Source organism: Cynocephalus volans, chromosome 5 (genome assembly GCF_027409185.1).
Source record: "Cynocephalus volans isolate mCynVol1 chromosome 5, mCynVol1.pri, whole genome shotgun sequence".
Lineage (NCBI taxonomy): Eukaryota > Metazoa > Chordata > Mammalia > Dermoptera > Cynocephalidae > Cynocephalus > Cynocephalus volans.
In genome coordinates, this window is record NC_084464.1 from 77,196,721 (window position 1) to 77,218,386 (window position 21,666).

A 21,666-nucleotide genomic window follows, 5' to 3' on the forward strand; every position below is an offset into this window, starting at 1 on the left:
CATTATTTAATGTTAATTGCTTCAGTAATACCTTCAGGCATGAATTTCCACCTGACATTTACACAGGCCTTTTTAATTAGCTCTACTCTCAAGTTAGGTGATAGATCCTATAATTGTCATTTTAATTACAATTATAAACATAAGGGTGAAGAACATCGTATTTGGTGGGTTCACAAAAGTGGTCAGTACCTCAAGATGGCTAATGCCTCTTAGACTGTACTGGTCAATGTGCATGTAACTTGTATTTGGAAGGATTCCTGAAATCACTATGCCACTATATTATGAATAAATATTTGCTTTCTGTTTTAAAATAATTATAGTTGTTTAACACATAAAAATAATTATTAAAACATAGCCAAAATTATCATTTTGGGATCCTAATAATGTATTAACTAGAAAGTTGATGCCAGCTTTGATTTTTATGCAAGGATAATCTTTATATTCCATACTTCTTTGAATTGTGTAATCCATGGTAGTTTAGGGTTTGGCTCTACAGATGACTATTTTTTAAGTAAATTTTCAAAAAAAAGTAAAATATGTTATTCCAGTCTACTTTAATTGTCTGTTACTGTTTTAAGTCAGCATGAATCAGTGATATTTTAGCTGATTACTTTTAAACCACTATATATGTGAAAGTACTTGGTGATGTGCATAATACCTGATTTTAAATTTTATTTTTTATACTTTTGATTCATTTTCCAATTTACTTACCTCTTTTCCAGCCTCATATTTACCTCAGCACTAGAACATAGGTCATGTAAAACTAGCATAAATTATAGTGTTGTTATTTTAAAAATCTACATGGAAATTCATAATATTTTTGCAAATGTCTTCAATATTTACCCTTAATAATCATCACTTAAAACTGGGTATAAGCTTGCTTTTTTATTTTAGAGTTTTATATATTAATATTATTCTTTGATAGATAATCATACATCTTCATTTCTTTGAGAATTAGTATAATTATATTTTCCTATATGTTTTTCATTGACATATATTCATGAAGACAACAAAAATTTAAGGTTTGCACTTTTTCAATCTATAAAGTCTTGAATTAATGGCTCTACAATATCTTGGAGAATAAGACAAAAAAAAGAATTATTTCCAAGAACACATTCAAACATTAAGCCAACTATAATGAGACAGTTCAAAATGCCTTGCAAAAATTACACGTTAGCAACATAAATATTTATTCTGGATTTTGTGGGTTTACCAGAAAAAGCTAACAATTTGGGGAACTCTATACACAGATATATCATAATGGCTGTAGATAATTAAATTATGCTGGAAACTGAGGTTTTAAAAATATGCCAATTATTATGAACAGTTAAGATGTTAAAATATCTAATACTTCTTGCTTGATTTTAAATAAAAGTTGGAACTACCCCATGTGTAAAGATACAAAGAAAATATTCTATACTTAGTTTAATAATAAAAAGTTCATGTAGATATATGAAATCATTCATATTTTAAATATCACAAGAAGATGAATTTGCTAGTGGCTCCCTTAAAAGAAATACTACTCATAAAATTAGAATTGCTAAAAATAAACAGTTCTGCCATTAAAAGAAAATATTTGTACTTTATATTTCACTTGTGAAAAATACATATCAATACTTTTTGATATTACAATTGTTATACTGTGGAGCTTCTAAAATATGGTGAAGATTCAGTATTCCAGTTTAAAAATTAAGAAATTTTGAAAATCTAAAATGTATGCCCATAATTGATGGAAAAACTATCCATGTTAATATGTACTGTATGAATGTATAAACTGCTTTGTAAAACCCTGCTAATACATGTAATTTACTAAACTTAAGAAGTAAGTTTTTTTAGCCTTACCCAATAGGCCTTGAAACAATAATTTCAACTTGAGGTTCTGATTTTGATTCTAAAATAATGTTGTAAACTTCTTCATTTGTAGCTCCCGGCAGGGGTTTACCATTCCATTCTAGAACTTCATCCCCTTGAATTTAAAAAAAAGGGTATTTTTTTACCTTATATATTTTGTTTATTTTTCTTATCTTTTCTCTTTTTTAACAAAGAAATGCAAAACATATACAAATAGTTTAATTGTCTAGGCTCTCCTCTCAAAAGCAAATTGATTGCCATATAATGTCAGCTAAATGGTTCTTCTAAACACTTTTTTCTCCTATTTTTCTTTTATTACCCCCAGAATATTACTGGCCACTGGAAACAGTACAATACAAAACTATTTTTATATTTTGAGATATACCAGAAATAATATAAAAATAATCTCATGCTATGGGATGGAATTAGCACAGCCTATTTGGAAACATTAAAAAATAATAATTAGCAGCATGCCCTCCATATAATAAGTGTAGGTGGTTCTATATGTGAAAGATTCTTATTAAACTGTGCATAAATCTTGTTTTATTTTTGATAAAAACAGCAATTAACATTTGTTAGCATGAATTTTCCAATTATAAGTCAAGCTTCATTGTCTCCACCAGATGCATAACAGAATAAAAATGCATGAAAGGATTTGAATTCACACCCGTAGGGTAACGCAGGTGGTTATGGCAAAGTTACAAAGCAAGCAGATGTAAAACTGTTGCATGACAGTTAACCCACTTCCAGATGTTCAAAACACACATATTCTATGCATTATATATATCATGGACATTAAAGTATAAATTGAAAATATGTTAAAATAATAAAAACATAGTACTTAGTATGTTAAAATATTCTAAGATTAATCAACGGAAGAAGTATGATGCTGTATTAAAAAATACGGGCTAATAACTTACAGTTGTTATTTTAACTAGAGTTTTCTCTCTAGATCATTTAGAAAAAATTATTTATTTTCATATTTAGAGATGGTTTAGGTCCCAAATGGTTCTCTGCCTGGGACGCTTCAATTCATAATGGTAGGCTCAACTGAAATATCACAGCCTAAATAACACATTAAGGTGTCTTAATTTTTTGATGTTTATGTCTAATTTGTTGTTCTTGGTTGTCTAGACATTTTAGTAGCTAAGTAAATATGAGGAGAACTAACGAATCAATATCATCATTACACATTTTAAAGAGAGGTGTAAACATGAAATCTTTTAGCTTTTAGCTAGGTCTTTTTTTACAAAAGTAGAAAAAAATTGTATTACTAAGATTATTTTGTGGGGCCGGCCTATGGCTCACTTGGGAGAGTGTGGTGCGATAACACCAAGTCCATGGGTTCAGATCCCTATATAGGGATGGCCAGTTAGCTCACTTGGGAGAGCATGGTGTTGACAACACCAAGTCAAGGGTTAAGATCCCCTTACCGGTCACCTTTAAAAAAAAAAAAAGATTATTTTAAAGCAATTCACTTTTTCCAGGTGTACGCTTACTCAAAAATAAAAAGTAAATATGTGAAAAACACAAGACGCTGCTTTGCTTTTGGTAAAACTGGTTATTACCAATACTTAAATGACTTCTAATAGGGTGCCCTAAGCAGTTACCCAGAACAGGCAATAAATATACTTCACTGTCAAAAAATAATAATAATAAATTTAAAATATATCAGGAGTGCTTTCAAATTTTTTTGACCAAGAAAAGAAATAAAGTTTACATCATGGCTCAGTATACATATATAACATGAATATATGTATGTGTATGTACATATACATACATACATGCATATATATATATGTACTGGAAAATATTTTATTAATACTTACCCTGATATTTCCTACTCTATTATGTTCTATTTCAATACTTTCACTTCATTTTTTAAAATGATGAATGCAAACCATTAAATTGATTTTACTACCCAGTAATGAGTTGCAGCCAGCATTTTGCAAAAGCACTACATTATAAAATTATCCTCTTTATAGACAGCAACCTGGAAGCATAACTTTTAACATCAAATCAACTAACACATCTGTTTGTTTATATGTATGTCCATAACTCCTAAACCAGAAGGCAGTCTCTTTAACATAATTTACAGATGAATAACCTCTTAAGGCAGGGATATAGATAATAAGGGAACAAAGATGAAAATGATGTTTTCTCTGTCTTTAAATTTGGTGTTGGATAAATAATATAGAAACAAATAACTTTCATAAAATACATTATATGCAATGATAGGAGTTCATTTGAGAAGCAGAAGTAGAACCAGGTGGTGACAGGGAGGTAGTAATTAGTCATTGCTCTAGGTGAGATATCAGAAGCCACTTTAAAATTAAGGAAACTTTACATGACTTTTGAAAGATGGAAAGAACTTCAACAGGCAGAGCAGAAGAGCAGCCAGGTAGATAAGAGACACTGACAACACCTTGTAGGGGACAACACCTTGTAGGTGGAAAACAGCTTGCCGGGGACTTAAAGGTAGACTGACACTGCAGGAGGGCAGAAAGTGTTAGGAGAGGACAAAGTTACAGAGCTCTGCCTTGAACAAATGATGACCAGGAGGCACTGAAGGATCTTAATAATAAGGAGATTGTCAGTGTCAATTTTGTGTTCTATATGGTTAAATCCAGTAACAGTGCAGGGCATAAACTTGAAAGGGAGCAGGACTGGAGAAAGCTATGACAAAATTAAATAAGATCACAAAAGTGAGTAAATGTCACACTGATAACAAAATCAGCACTGTAGTCTTATAGGCCAATGATATTTATATGCAAATAGAAGGAAAACCAGTTCCTAAATTATAATGTTTATCAAATAAAATATATGTTTGAGTCTACAAAAACACTTTACTTTCCTCAAACATATAAATTGCTTCAAGTGAAAAGTATACTTGTCTATTTCATAATTATTTAAGCTGAGTTTTTAACATTTCAGATTTAAGCTTCTCAGGCCCTTGGCTCATGTGGGTGCTAAAGAAAGAAATTAATCACTAAGGAGTATTTTATATAGAAAAACCCCTTCTCTGACTTCTTAAGAACCCTTCTATTAAAATATAAGAACAAAATTTTTAAAAAATTATGTTTATAACCTGATCTGCCAATTTCGGATTTTGTAGATATAGTTATCTTTAGATTAGCCAACAAGTAATTCTCATACTTTCTGAGGCTTTCTTTTGAGTCAGTAGACAAACGAAGATGCAGTTCATTGGCATAGTTACCCCTGATTGAGTACTGAATCATAATCTACTGAATCATTACTGGTCTGTGATAAGAAACAATAGTGTATCATACCTCTATACATCTTCAAACCCAATCCCTGATTAGGGTTTTCTCCCTATAAAACATCTATCTACCAAGTCCCTATCAAAGAAAAAAAACCTGAAAATGATTTTGTACTGATATTCTGGTCATCAATTACATTTAAGTCTTTAAGAGTCCTAGGATATTTTTCTAAAGTTCTCAAGAACTACAGTCTTAAGGTTTAAAAATTGAATAGCCTGGAAATGTTCTCTTTCTATATGTTATGGGTTATTAATCCTCAATTCTACTGCTCAGTCAACTCCGTTTTCTTTACAATTGTCTGGCACATGGACAAGCAGACACTCTAACCCAAATATTTCTACTAAAGTCTGAAATAAAGTCAACTGAAAGAAATACGTTAATATGATTTTAACTAAAATGAAAAGTAAACTAGATTTTAAAATGTGTTGCTATTGAATATATTATACATTTGAGTACAGTAAATAATTTTACAGTGTCATGTTAAGGTTATAGAGCAACATAAACAGATTTCCAAACCAAGACATAGCACATCTGCATGTAGACAATATATGTCACATTTAAATTAACAAATATTTTATTACATAATCTGTATAAGAAATGTGATTATGAATATATTTTATAAAAAACACTCCTCCTGAATAAGTGTTTTGGGATCACTGTGAAAAACTTTTGTAATTACTGTAATTTAAAATATGAACAAGAGAATTAATATGGAATATTTTTTCACAAAGATAAATTATTTTAGATCTGAGGTTTTATAGCAATATTATAAAGCCATCTACTAAATTGAGTAATCCTTCAGTATTTTACATCTATTTATTTTTAAATAAATAAAAAAGATTCCTACTCTTAATTGACTTACACATACAAGGTATATAACTAATCCAAAATTGAGACCATCAACTTATGCACAAATAATACATTGTTTAAATGTTAAAAAAGAGACTTTACCTGCTCTTAGGTGTCCAACTACATCGGCCAGGCTACCCTTCTTTACTTTGGTGATGAATGCACCAAGCCGTCCTAAGTCAGTCATTTTTCCTCCAACAACCTGGATAATTACAAATTTATATAAGTTCCAAGGCTCATATTTAAACATAATTTTATTAGCATGAGGAATTAATTCTACATTTTAATGATGTATTTAGAATTGAGTGTGGAGGCATTAATGAAGTGAAATACAGTTTTGATTAAAGGAGCTGGCGTATGGTTTTGAGAAGAAAACATTTCATTACATTAAGATAACAATGTGTCCTAAGGAAGTTTATGCATTGATATCTTACATTGACCTAACAATAAAAGGGCACCATGAACAATGTATATACTTAGAAGATAGGTGCCAGGTCTCACCTACTAATAGACTATCAAACAGCAAGTGTTCGACACTGTTTACATTTGGGTACATTTTTATTTATCATCCAAATTAATGCCTCCCATTTGAGTGAATATTTCTACATTAAGCTGATGCCTCATTCTCATATTAGATCTTGATTTTTTTTTTTTATATTTGTAGTACAGTGTAGGTCTACGACCATAAAGACTAGAGATTCAAGCCAAGAACAGGCCACTTTTGGGAAGCAATTCACTATGGTGCAAAGCATAATATCCTGTGTATCTCTGAAAACTGACCATCTGAATGACCTCCTCATCTGAAATGTATATTTATGCCCATCTGACTCTTAAAGTCTGAGTTATATTACTAGATATTTAACACTTTCACCAGACTTCAACTAAAATTAACTACATCCGAAAATGTTCTAGATTTAATTTTTCCCAATGCAGACTCAAATATACATAATTAAAAGTGAGGGATTCTATCGAAGGTTGAGTGAGGTTGATCAACAGTTCTTAGAGACATATCCATTAGTAGAGGTGATCAGAATTATCTCTTAGCAAGAGTAACTAATGATAATAGTCAATCAGATAGCATTATTAAGTACATTTAACTGAACATTTTCATTGGATGATCAGTTAGCTGTTTTGAAGAGGTCAATTTACACACAATCTCTTCATAAATAATAGTTTAAAGCAAGATCTTTAAATGTTTCTTTAAGCTTCTGAAAGCAAATAAAACCATGTGATTTAAGACACATACACCTGCACAAACATAATACAAGATATATATCTACATGTATATGTGTGTGAGTATACATATATACTTTTCTACAATAAAGAATAATCTTTCATAATCTATAAGTTTCTCATTACATCTGTTAGAAAAAAATCAATATTTTAAAAATATACATTTTTATTCTTTTGGTATTAAAAAATACTACAATAATTCAGAAACAATCTCTTTAGTAATGTTTTATGTTGCTGGTTAAGAGGTAACAAAGGTCATCATTATCTAACTTTACTATTTTCAATTAAAATCTTTTTAATGTAAAAATCTCCTTGAACTTTATACTCAGAAAAAATACTTTAGTCTTATATTTTATTACATTTTCCTAACACATCTGTATGCTATATTAATAAAATGAGTTTAAAATATTAAACCAGATAAAAATACTACACATAAGACATCAATATGTTAAGAAGATGTATTCACTAGAGAACTTTTATTTTGGAGATGAAAGAAAAATATTTAAAAATTATTGTCAAAAACTTTGTTGTATGTAATCCATACTGTAATCCACCCTTTAAGAAACATTTTTAAACAGCATACTTACTTTCAGACCCAGTAATGCACCAGATTCTTTGGGCATGGTTGTTCTCTTGTTAAGAATAACACGTCCAATTAATCGGTCTCCCTCCTTAGACGGTTGCCACGTTACAGGATGCTATTAAAACATGAACAAAGTTTAAAAAGTAAACAACTTGCTTTTTTTTTTTTTTTTACTACAGACACAATTATTGACTGTAGCATGATGCGATTTCCTCAGTTAAAAGACACTCTAGAGGAAACTTTTTATTCTGGTGGACTTGGTTTATAACAATTTTCATTCAGAGTTATATTTTCTTTGCAGTAGACAGTTACTACATTAAATGGTTCTAAAAGTACTTAGCAACTAAGTATATCTCTTAAAAATGGCACTAAAATGAAATTAAAAGAAATTTAAAAGTATATCTGCATAATATAAAGAAAACTGATTCTGTATTTTTGAGTTGTTAATGCCAATGCCCTTAACTAAATAATATCTCAATCTCATTTACATATAGTCATTATTTAATAATTGCTTTTTGCTTAATTTAAAATTTGTTATAATTAGTGATAACTAAGTGCTTTTTACTTCAAAACTGTACTGTCTTAAGTAAAATCAATATTTGCTCTAAGAAAATGTGTAATGGAGCAGAGTAAGTTTACTATCTATCACATATCAGACAAAAGACAATGGACAGCACACATATTCCCTCAACTCCAAATACTCTCTTTCTAGAAAGCTTACCGAACTAATAGGTGATGTTTCCCGGCTGTGCCACGTGGCAGGATCCAACCAGTAATAATCCAAGTCACCTGCACAGGAGGAGAAGAATGAAAAGTGCAACAATGTTACAGTGAAGAACGCATCACTTTAAGCATTACTTCTTCAATATATAAATTAAAAGGTTATGAATATTATCATTTTGAGTGTGTGTAGCCCAGAATAATACACACCTATGTTACAAAGTTGTGACTTGAATCACTGGAATGACTGTGTGTTACAAATGCACTTCATACAGTGGAAGGGCTACCTTTTTCTCCCATAAATCAGCCTGGAAACACTTACATAGAGAAAGTATAGGAAAGAACAGGGTTAATCCTCCCCTATTACCCTCAAAAGACTATCCATACCAAGCCACAGTCTGCCATCTAGTGATGCTGCCTAAAATTTTATTAACTAAACTAAGTATTAAAATTTAGTGTCTCCCTTTCTACTCTTCTGAACTATATCTTAACTTTCAAAATTATTCTCCAGTCTTATCTTACTTCATCAACTGAAAAACAATACATATACTTTTAGAACATAGTGGATGAGTAAATAAAAATTTCAAGAACAACTTTTAGCAAAAGAAGCATACAAATGACAAAGTATTCAATTTTACTAAATCTATAAAATGACTTTTAAAGCCCTAACTTTGTAACCAGGAATTTATGAACTTTTACTTTTGGGGTTTTTTGTCTTTAATATATAAGTTTTTTCTTTTTCTTTTTCTTTTTTTGCCAAAGAAAGGATCTGAGAGAAAAAAATTTAATGTAAAGTAGCAGTGCTATCAGTATTTGCATAAAATAAAATGCCAGAGGAAAAGTGGGTAACCTATGGGAGAACAGCTTATTAAGGAAGCAGAGGAATAAATAACTTCTTAAATTTTAAATATCAGATTAACTAAATGAAAAGTTTCTCTCCATGGATTTTGAAAGAGAAAAAAACTACAGTGAGTAAACATGCTGGTTAACAGTGTGATATGTAGCTAACTGCTGGGAAAATATGCATGGCTGATACCTGTGAAGGTCATAAGTAACGAATTTTGTGTAGATAACAGGCATGGAAGATATAGGCAACATGAAAAATAGTGATAGGAAATCATTTTTCAAATGTTTAAAATGTTCAGGCATAAAAAGTCCATGCGCTTCAATTTATCAGTAGCTGCTTCCCTTTCCCTTTTACATGTCTTAAAGATTGAATGCAAATATCACATACACGACAATACTGAAATGTTCTTCAACTATGTCAAGGTGACAGTAGTATATTCTATGCAGGGGTTAATATTAGAAACTGCATTAGCAAAAACTATATTCTGTTAAAATTTACTTCACATGGAGTCCATATCTCTCTCAAAATCACATACATTAAAATGCATACATGGCTTGGTACCAAAGATGATAGATTTTTAAACTTCTTCTGAATGACGTCAGCTAATGTAATATAAGGAAGGTGCAAACTGAGTTTTTTACTTTTATATTTACAGTTTGTAAAACTTCACGTGCTTAGTTTTAAAGTCACTCTGTCCAAGTATTATGACAAAATTAAAATTGCCACTAATACAAATGTTATTATTCAAAAGATGATTATTGCAATTTGTAAAACTTTCTCCCTAAAATTTCATATACCTAGAAATAAGCCCTGATGACTTCCTATATGATGATTCATTTTGAAATACTATAATAAATTAATAGAACCACAGAGATATTTGCAAAGAGGAGGATTGTATTTCTCTGAAGAAGGAAAATTAGCCATTAAATGAAAGCTGTGTTAAGAAGTCTTTGAGGTTAAAAAAATGGCAAAAATTCATCATATTTTAAAGACTTCAAGAAAACAGCAATTCATTATATCCCTTAATAACTTGAATTAGTTTTCAAAAACTGTACTCCTTGGGATCTTTCTCTGGCTTATACCTCAACTCCTCTTATGGTTGTTCAACTCTATGTTTCACTCTCTTGTCCTAAGGGAGATCTAGATATACATATTCGGTAAATATTTTCTGTACAAAAAAGTGTTCCTTACATGTAAAGAACCAAACACTGATGTTTCTGGTAAAATTCAGTGATGATACTCAGTAGACTTAAAACACTGCTTTCAAGCAGTGGTATTCCATCATCTTTAAGTTTTGTCAGGTAATGATCTTGAATGAAAAGTCTAATTTAATCGGTTGGTATTGGAGATACACACACACACACACACACACACACACACACACACACACACACACACACACACACACACAGTTTGCCAGGTGACTCCAATGTGCAGCCAGTACTAATTTTTACATTATCCTGTGGTAATACAGAAAATACAGGCTTTACAGCTTAAGAATTTTTTTTTTTTTTTTTTTTTTTTTTTGCCAATTTTGGTCACCCATAGTATTGCAGGTATCTACTAAATATTGCTAACAAATGTAAATGTAAAAAGACATATTCAGTATCTTAGCAAACAATAGTATTTTTATATATTTTAGTATATAATTACACCTCCTTCAGATTATGAACAGTTTCTAAAGTTTTCTTATCACTAATTTCATTATCACCCACTAAAATACAATATTTTTGCTTAAAGACTTAAAAAAATAAATTCTAAAGTCTAAATATGTAGTTTTAAACTAAATTTATTTCTTCTATCACATAATTGCTAATTTTGAAAAATATTACTGAACTTTTAAGTACTCCAATTTATCTTTGTAACTCATATTTCCCTACTACTAATGGAACAAATAACATTCAAAAATACTTGTTCTTAAAATATTTAGAATCCAGTAGTTCATTAATAGAAAACATTTTCTTTGATTATTTTTCTAATAGATGATTAAAGTTATTGACTGTCAGGTTGCACAGCTGCGAAAATGATAAATTCATGGCATTTGCTTGTAAAATTGATAAAAATCATCTTGGTTCTAATATTCAATTGAACTATAAAGGAACTAATTTACTGCTATCACTAATTTAGAATCAGGAAATATATCAATTGCTTGAGTCTACTGGAATGTCTCAAGTTCATAACAAGCCAAGTTCAAAGAAGTGCTATAATTTGAGCATTATTTTTGTAAAAAAATTTAAGAGCCTTTTTTCCTATCCCTGTGAAAAAGTAGGTTAATTACTTAGTAATCACACAACTTTCAACACACAAATGAAATTCAGTTAAATAATGAGTATTTTGTAAAGAGAACTAGCTTTTCCTGAACCCAGGTCATTACGATTAAAGTATGTAACAACACATAAATATACATCTCTGTAATTTAAAATTTTTTATCTTAATGATATCTATGATGCCTAGTATCAAAGCACAATGGATTCCAATTAGGCCAATCAATGTCAATGGAACAGAAATACCTCCAAAATAATATAGAGGCATGATTGAGTATGTATGAGTATATTAAAACTGTAAGAAAACCGTACCTCTAATTTCATCAATTAAATATCTATTTAAACAATTTACATGGCAGCTATATTTGGCCAAGTGAAGTGTGTACCTAAGTGCAGGTAAGTAAAGGAAAGAATATCTATACTAAAGCCTTGAAGTGTTAGAAAATTCAAACTTCTTGTCCATCTCCAGAAATAGAACATATTTTTAACATCATCATAATGAATGGTAATAAAAGATAGCATCAAATCAATTCTAAGATCAACTCAGAATAACTGCACAATAATTCCTAATACATATCCACAAAAAATAAACTGTTCTTCCTACATAGAATGGATAATTGTCATTCAAAAAAATGAAAATTTCACAGGCCAAAAATGAGAAGAATCATACCTTCCCAGATATTTCCTAAACCTCTTAAATTTTTTCCCCTTTTATTTTTTTAGTCCTCTACAGCAGAATATCTGTTGGAACTAAATAAAATCAGATGAATCCTAAGCTATTTTGTTATCACAGCACATACACAAATTAAAAATATGTTTGGACATAATATGTTTATTTTATGTTTGTATACAGTGCATAAATAAAAGTCAACTCAGTTCTGAGAATGGGTTTTTAAATTGAGACTAGGTAAGGTATTTTTAACACCAAGTATCATGGTCAGCACATATGAGTTAAATATAGTTTTGTTATACTGTGTTAAAAATATATATTTTTTAATTCATTTTAATATTTTACAGGGACATTTACATGAGAAAGTCTCTTTGTAGACAGGAATTAAAATTCGAAGTCTAAGAACTGAGATAAAATCTTAACTCTGGATTAATATAATAAAAATACCACATAGAAATAGTTTCCTCATATGTTATGTCTAAGACAGTTCTATGCCTGCAAAGGGAAAGTGTGCTTCCTCCCTCCCCAAAATTATATATAACAGTGGGGCTAACTTTGGAATAAATCAGCAATAATTTGCTATACAGCAAAGTTCTTTAATTTTCTTTTTTTTCCTGACTGGTAAGGGGATCGCATCCCTCAGCACGGTGTGGTCTGCACCACGCTCAGCCAGTGAGCGCACCAGCCATCCCCATATAGGATCTGAACCCGCGGCTTCTCCCAAGTGAGCCACGGGGCTGGCCCTACAGCAAAGTTCTAAAAAGCCTAATTTTACTTAAGATAATCAGCAGTCAGGCATACAAAACAAATGTTATTTAATAAGACTTACTATCTAGGTATTAAAATAAAATGGGAAGATATACCTGTTAAATTTAATTATTAGTCAAAAAATCTGTGAATTATTAAAGTTTATTTTATAAATGAATACCATGCTACCATTGAAAAATCAGTAAATTGTCAGTCACTATCAAATTATTGTCATTCATGATTGAATTAATTCAATCTAAGTTCCTAGTATAGTAAAAATATTGATCTTCAAATATTTTTTGATGATTTCATTCAAAATCCATGTCAATGTTCACTACTCAAACATATCTGAAGGCAAATACTGTATAAAATTAGGTAACTGAAATTTGTGTCCTTTGAGCTCAAGGCTGAAGGCAGAGCTACAGGCCTCTTTAAAACATTGGTCTTCGGCAAGGACTTCTTCAACAATTCTAAGTAACTTAAAATCCAATTTTTAGTTTTGGCCTAAGACAAAAAAATAAACAAAAAGTGGTGTTCTTTAGAAGAACTGTATTCTTTCTAGCCATTAGAATTGTTTTCTAAATTCATGTTAGAAATTTCACTTTGAAAGGTAGCTATGCTCACCACTAAAGGTGTTCAACACGACTACCCATCAGAGAAATGCAAATCAAAACTACAATGAGATATCACCTCATAACTGTTAGGATGCCTGTTATCAAAAAAACCCAAGAGATTAGTGTTGGCAAGAAATTGAAAACTTTGTACACTGTTGATGGGAATGTAAATTGGTGCAGTCACTGTGAAAAACAGTATGGAGTTTCCTTAAAAAATTAAAAAATAGAACAACCATATGATCCAGCAATACCACTGGTGGGTATATATCTAAAGAAATTGAAATCAGGATCTTGAAGATATATCTGCACTCCCATGTTCACTATAGCCAAGATGTGGAAACAATCTAAATGTCCACTGACAGATAAATGAATAAAGAAAATGTGCTATATACATACAATAGAATATTATTCAGTCTTAAAAAGGAAAGAAATCCTGCCATTTGCAACAGCATGAATGAATCTGGAGCACATTATGTTAAGCAAAGTAAGCCAGATATAGAAAGACAGATACTACTTACATGAGGAATCTAAAATAATTAAACACATGGAAACAGAGTAGAATGGTGGTTGCCAGGAGTTACGAGGAGGGAGAAATCAGGAGATATCAGTCAAAAGGTATAAAGTTTCAGTTATACAAGATGAATAAATACTAGTCATTTACCATACAGAATAGTGTCTAGAGTGAACAATACTGTACAGAAAACTTAAACATCTAAGACATCTAAGGTAAATTTTATGTTGTGTTTTTATCACACAAAAAAGAAAATAGTAATAAAAAAGAGGGCAGGAGGAAACTTTTAGAAGTGATGGATAATGGTTTCACGGGGATATACATATCTCAGAACTCATTAAGTTGTAAACAATAAATATATACAGTTTTCTTTATGTCAAATATTCCTCAATAAAGTGGTTTAAAAAAGAAAGAAATTGCCCTTTTAAAATTCCCCTTTGTTCATAATGCACTTTGCTTCTATCATAGAACCAAGAACACCATTCTCTCTCTTTCTGGTACAGAAATTTGATGATTCATGTAAATTGAACTTTTACTTATTAAGATGATTCAAGTAAATGCATCAATTATTATTTATTAAGTTAATGGCATCTCAAAGATGTTTGTATTCAGAAATTACACTCAATAGAACTTCTAAAGCTGAAATACTTCTAAAGAGTGATTAAATATTTGCTTGGGGTATATGGTGCACCTCTATGTTTTATAATTTTAGAGCACAGGAAAGGAGTCTTAGCAGCTGATACAGTAAAGGGGAATTTCATTAACATATTTGGTAGCGGTAGTACTTTTCTGGTGTATGTATTGCTTGGTGTATTCGAGAGCTAATTTTTGGGCTGCCAAGACCACCAGCACACAATTCTACAAAGCACTTATATGGAAAACTCAGAATCAAAATTCTGGCTGAACTGTGACCTCAGTCATTCAGGTAATCCCTCAACTCTGGAGATAATTCCTATAGCATCCCACTGTTCTTTCAAAAGTAGAATGAGATCATGTACACAAAACTGCTTTAGAAACCACAACACCACAAAAATGCAAATTGTCAGAGTATAAAAATATATACCAAAAGGCATTTCCAATTATAATAAGTATTTTTGGCAATTCTAATAGCATGTACAAATTTTAAAAAGATATTTTTTCCTGCCCCATGGTTTACTTATTTCAAACCTTTAATAATCACACAGAAACTAAATATATTTTAATTTCTCTATTAACATTATAATTATGTTATTTCCTATAAAACTTACAGAAAGAAGCTTTATGTAGTAAAAAAAGCATTGTACTCAGAGTTGCAGACTTTTGACTAGTCCTAAATCTGCCATATTAGGTGCATTATCTTGATAATATCTCTTCATCTCTATAATCCTTGTCCTCCTCTACAAATAAGTATAATTCTACTTTCCTCACAAAAGTTTCATGAGGATTAAATGAGATACATCAGCTTTGTGAATTGTAAAGGACTTTAGAAATAGAGTTTAATGAGTAATTAACTACACAATTGAGATTAAGAATATGAAATCACAGTATTAGAGATCAGATTTACAGTTAAACAGCTATCCTAACTAAAACATATGTAATATCAGTAATTTTTGCAAAATATGGTTTGAAATAGGCTTAGAAAAATGTTAAAGTCCCTCTGTTTATAAAAGTTATTAATTCACCTGATTATACAAAGATATCAATGAAAATGTTTCCTTGAAACCAGCTTGTATTATACCTTAAAAATTATTCAGTACAGACATTATTTGTGGAATATATTTTACTATTTATATTCTAATAGACTATAAGCTTCCTAACTTCCTGAGATCCCTTCTTTTAGTTTACATTCCTAGCAAAATTATCTAAACGATAACAAGATTGATAGTCTTAAGGAAACAACTACTAGAAGTTTAAATATGTATTAGGGTCACTGTAGATGATGTGGCTTTGAGAAAGCACAGAAAACACTGTGGATTTACTTTAAAAAGGCTAACAGACATTAAGAAACTAAAAGGTATTTAAGATAGTAAATATTAGTCCTTAGTTTAATTTTTCCTACTTTTAAAAGTTAAATAAATTTACATAAATTTAGATTTTTGAGACTACATGAAGCTTCAGGATCCAAAAATACTCCCAAAACACCATAATGCTCAGTGACATCCTATCCATTACCTCTGCATTGACATGATGCTATAGGACTCAAAAAAAGTTCATAAATTAAAAATCCCCAAAGCTTTGAACAACCATACCCCCCCACACAACTTTGTACTTAGGATTATAAAATAACAATGTTCATGGTCTTCAGGAAATCTAGACCATATTATGCTATCTGTTTTAAATGACAAATAAAAATGTATCTGAAGAAAAGTCTCCAAGGTCATTGGTGATGGGACAAAAAGCTTTCCACATATAATAATTTGGAAGGGAATAAATTTCATGTGTAAATATGGCCTAAGGCCTAATAATAAAAATTTCTCCCCCAGAATCTAAAAATGAAATATTCAGTCACCCTGGATAACAGATCACAAAATTGACAATCTTAGGGAAACTTTTTTTTTTTTCCAACATAATGACTTCATGAATAAGAATTTGGGAAGTGCTGTACACAGGTGGGAAATATTTTACTGCAACTTTCCAACTGACCAGGCTTCCACATTGACACTGAGTATTCCATTCACGAGGGAGAACAGGTTGTCACGTGCAAAGCCTCGGAATAACCAGCCAGGAAACCCTGTGGAAAAAACCAGGGTTTATTTGTTTTCATTGTTTGGGGACTGGATGTTAACCACAGGCTTAAGAAATTGTAGTGCTGGGTAAGTTCACAGTAGAAACATTATAAGAATGCACTCTAGATATAATATCTTTGATAGAGAAAAATGTTAGTCTTTATCCAGACCTAGGCAACACTAATAAAACAGCAATTGACTTGCAATAATATTCTGAATGTCAAATCAATTTCTATCTCCCTCTACATCCCCCAAACAAGTAAATGAAAAATATGGAGATCAATACATTATCATGGTTTTAGTGATATAAATAATAATAATCAAATGATAATAAAGATGAATTTTAAGGGTATACAGAACAAAATGGAAGTGCTCATGAGGAACTGATACTGCTTATTATTTAAAAATATATTACTAAACTATAAAAAAGTAGAAAATAAGTTCACACTCTAGTAAACATTTTTGGTAATATAAACAGATGATTTGAAATCAGAGTTCTCTCAAAGAAAGTAACTGTAAATATTGTTTATATTTTTTATTTTTTTGTTTTAATTTTTTCTGTTTGTCTTCGTTTTTATTTTGACTATGCAAACAAATAATTTATAGATATACTAAAGGACTTTCTAAGTTGGAAATTCCTTGACTAGCAGTAGGAAATCACTACGCACAGAAGTCTGGAGAACGTTTTATTTTATGCCTCTGCATTGTTCTTGAGAAAAATCCAAAGTTTCTATATTCATAAACCTTCAAAATTACTGCCACAGGAAACTAGGTTGTAAAACATTGCAAAGTCACTGGTCTAAATCTCTATCGCAGTCCAAAAGTAGTCAAGTTTTATAAAGGCATGTCATTTTAACTGTATTCAAACTTCATATGACAGAAGTAAATAGTTTAATATAAAGCATTAAAGGAAACAGGGGTAAAAACACAATTCTCACAGATATATAGAGCTGTATATACATTTCTTATTATAATATAGCAAACTAAATTAAGGTTGGCCAAAGACTAACCTGCTGACTCAAGAAGTCAATTATCTTCTAGAGTTCCCAAATATTCAAGATTTGGATAAATGGGTCTAAAACTACATTCCCAATAATTTCCAAATATCTTCATTGTAGATTAAATTTTTGCAATGAAAACTGTTACTTTTAAAATCAGCACATTGGTTTCTTGGCTTTGTCAAAGGTGCTCTCTTGAGAAGAATAAGATGGCCTTCTACTCAGGAATGCAAGATAGTCCTATCTCCACCTTCTCATCTGGCAAAAACCAATGTCACAAAATCTGAGCTCCTAGACTTTATTCCTAGAAAAATCCACTAGGCCCTTGTTCATAATTTTATAGTCACAATCATAATGGAGTTTCTCTGGTATCCAACCCCACAGGACAACTGAAGATGCACACTGTAAAAGAGCAAAAGAGTTGGTATAGACAAGAACATTGAGAGCAACAAGAATGCACAAGAGATGGGACAAGGAAACTGATTCAAACAAAAATACATAAAAACAAATCAAATAAATTGATTAAGGGTCTACCTGCCCTCAACACTGCGATACTGTAAGTAGCACTATGAACACAGCTGGATTAAAGGTCAACACATTGGTATTAAAACAATATCCATTTGGCAAAAAACAAAAAAAAAATTATGGTGTGTAAACTTTTATGAAAACAGGGATGCAATTCTCTTTGCAGCCTTTGTGATTTTTAAAAAAGATAGATAAATGTATAATTCTGATGAGAAATACTTTAGCTAAAATAATATAAATAAATACTAACAATAACAACAAGCAGGTTGACAAATATTTAACACATCAGAAACTCAGTTATCCATAAGAAGAACTGAAGCAAGTTTTTATATTTCTAAAATTAAGTCATGACTAATCAATACAACAAAAACCAGAAACATATAGCAACTATTAGTACCTGATGAATAGTGCCTCAGATTCATCATGTACTAAATATTAAACACACTGTAAATATTGATTCTTATTTTATCCCTTCACATGTTCTAATTCCTGACATTTTTTGAATGTAGCACAAAAATGGGAAATACAGGGTTAAGTGCTTTTTGTATAACGTCCTACACACAGAGTAGGTGAATGGTTTCCTAAAGATTCTTAACCAAAATTACTGTCTCTTAAGAGCAAAGCAAGTGAACAAAACTATCTTCTAGAGGATTATGCAACTGAATTAAATTGTGAAATTAAGAGATATTTGGTGAAAAAATGAAATTGCATACTGTTAGCAATGATACCTAAAATATTCAGTTACATTAAATTTGAAAATAAAAATTACTCTTTGAAAGATTTAATAAATGATTAAGTTGAATATTATTTCAGTAATGTCAAAAATAATCCTTTTTTCATATACTTTTTCTAATTCGAATCTTATAAATCCATAACAAACCTTTCCCAATTGAAATATAGAGTGATGTCACTCAGAGACAGTAAATATCTTTAACTCATTTCTCCTAGTAACAATGAGCACATTTAACATTGATCTAATAATTCTACCAGTGTTAAGAATGTAAAATCATTATACTGCACCTTATTTCCATATGAACCAATCCAAATTTTAGCTAAAATAGCTTACCAATCACAGAAAGATTGAGCTAAAGCAATTTGAAGCCATGAGAAAAATACCAAATTATTATAGTGATTATAATAGTTCCTACATTAAGAAAAAATATCATAGTTTAACTTAATCTTTCACAAAATACACATTTATTTTATATATACTATAAATCAAACTAAAGGCTGGCCTCCCTTTTAAAATGAAAGAGCCAGTCAATAGCACCTCCTAAACTCAACTTCAGACTGTATTATTTACTCTTTAGGTATAAAATGTTTATTATTCATTTTTGAAATATATTTGTAAAGAACATGGATTAAGATCATTGTTGCAATTGCATTCTAATGGCTAAATACTCAGTTTTCAAATGAGAAATTCAATATTACTCTAGCATGGCAATTTGCATTATTTACTGTTGAAAGAGATAAAAATGCAGAAAAACAACATCTTGCTAGCCTTCATGCCTTTATAATTTCAATTGTTACTGAGAATTTCTACAGTTCTATTTGTCTTTTAAAGTGATGTACTAATAGTTTTGATGACAAAAAATATCAAACACACACACACACACACACACACACACACACACACCCACCCACCCACCCACCCACCCACCCACCCACCCCAGATCTTTGGGCCTACCACAATCTTGGTTTGATGTAATCACCACTGCATCACATTTTAGATCAAACATCCAGATGTGTATGTAGTTCACAAGCATGAAAACCATACCAACTGCAATTTAGCTTTGTTAAACCAGCCAGGGCAAATGTGGAGAATAAAGATTGTATGTTCAAAGACACTGTATAGCAAACTCAAAAGGGTTAGCTTCAAGCAAAAACTTCAAAAAGATTCTTCTCCTCATTGCAAACCATATGTTTCTCACCAATCCTCTAAAGGGTCTTTAATACTAAGTAGAGATTCGGGGGGCTCTTACTTTGGGTTCGATTTTTCCATCACTTTCATATCCTCATTGAATAGCTCTGATTACCGTAACATCTCGCAGACTACAATAAACTACCACATACAGATCTCTATGAATGTCTGATCTAAACATAACTAACCACTAAGTCAGGGAGTGAATGTATACGTCAAAGAAGCCTACTGTCAAAATAACGTTAATTTCTGAAAAGCCATTCTGAACAGAAACAAGCCCTAGCCAGCCCTTCATGTACAGATGAGATAATGCTAATCCATATAAGTTACAGACCTTTTTTCGTTCAGAAAGCACTCTATGTTATGTTTGAATTTTCAGTCATTTATCATCCCTTGATTATACCAATGTATCTAACAATCATTTGATTATCTTTTGGAGATTTAAGCTTTAAGTGGAATTTTTGACTATGATGTAAAATGACATAGCTCATGAAAATATCAATTTTTAAAGCAAGAGCATTTTGAGACTGGTCTTGGGTCTGCTCACTAGCCATAGATGAGAAATGGCTTACCTTCATGAAGGTAGGACTTTTTCTAGCACTGAATATCAAGTACTTCATTGTTGTGACCTTTAAGGTAAGGATTATAACCTGAATTGTGTGAGCCCTTTTACATGGTCCATAATTAAATTTAGGGGATCCACACATTCTTTAAAATTGTAGGTAAAATTTTGTGAACATAAGTATGAGGGTACTTTAAAAAGCTCACGGAAACATTTGAATTACTTTTTAAATCTATTTTTCCATGAACTTTTTGAAGTACCCTTATATTTTTCTGCCAAGAATCCACTGCTTCCTTTATTTCTCTGAAGTGCCCATGATCTCTCTCCAAATGAAGGACAAATGGTTAATGGGCCTGGATGAATGAGTGACCCAGACTGGGATATTACTATATTGGCTCGGTGCTTTACCTTTATCTCCCAGAATTAATGTCTCTTGCAAGTCCTCAGTCTCAGCAATATGCTTTCATTAAGATTCCTATTTAAGCCAGGCACTTAGGAAATCAAGAAACCATACTCAGAGAAAATGAGCTTAGTGAGTATACACAAAGAGCAAGGGAATTCACCTCAGAAAGCACTTTCATGAGCTATAAAGACTCTAACTAATTATTTTTTAAAAAGCCTTTAATATAGAATAGGCAAAAGAAATACTATATACAGATGTGCTAATATCACTTCCCTGAAGAGTATTTTAGTTTCAAAGATGTATGATAAAAAGTAAAATACAGAAAAATAATAACAAACTTTATATAATCTGAATATGTTATTAGAAAACATAATCCTGAAGT

The 21,666-nt window shown here is 30.8% G+C and overlaps 1 protein-coding gene across 50 annotated transcripts in view; it reads right to left on the minus strand.

The window, feature by feature from the left end:
• The window catches only part of RIMS1 (regulating synaptic membrane exocytosis 1), a 469,818-nt gene that overhangs the window by 147,879 nt on the left and 300,273 nt on the right, over window positions 1–21,666 (minus strand). For 41 of the 50 annotated variants that reach the window (XM_063096231.1, XM_063096237.1, XM_063096236.1 and 38 more), the window contains 4 exons: window positions 8,519–8,586; window positions 7,802–7,912; window positions 6,084–6,183; window positions 1,843–1,966 (listed from right to left, as the gene is read on the minus strand). In XM_063096231.1, coding sequence (XP_062952301.1) covers window positions 1,843–1,966; window positions 6,084–6,183; window positions 7,802–7,912; window positions 8,519–8,586 — 403 coding nt within the window. Of the gene's footprint in view, window positions 1–1,842; window positions 1,967–6,083; window positions 6,184–7,801; window positions 7,913–8,518; window positions 8,587–16,792; window positions 16,824–21,666 lie in introns of those variants that run through there. The other 9 variants (XM_063096266.1, XM_063096284.1, XM_063096265.1 and 6 more) reach the window with 1 other exon arrangement.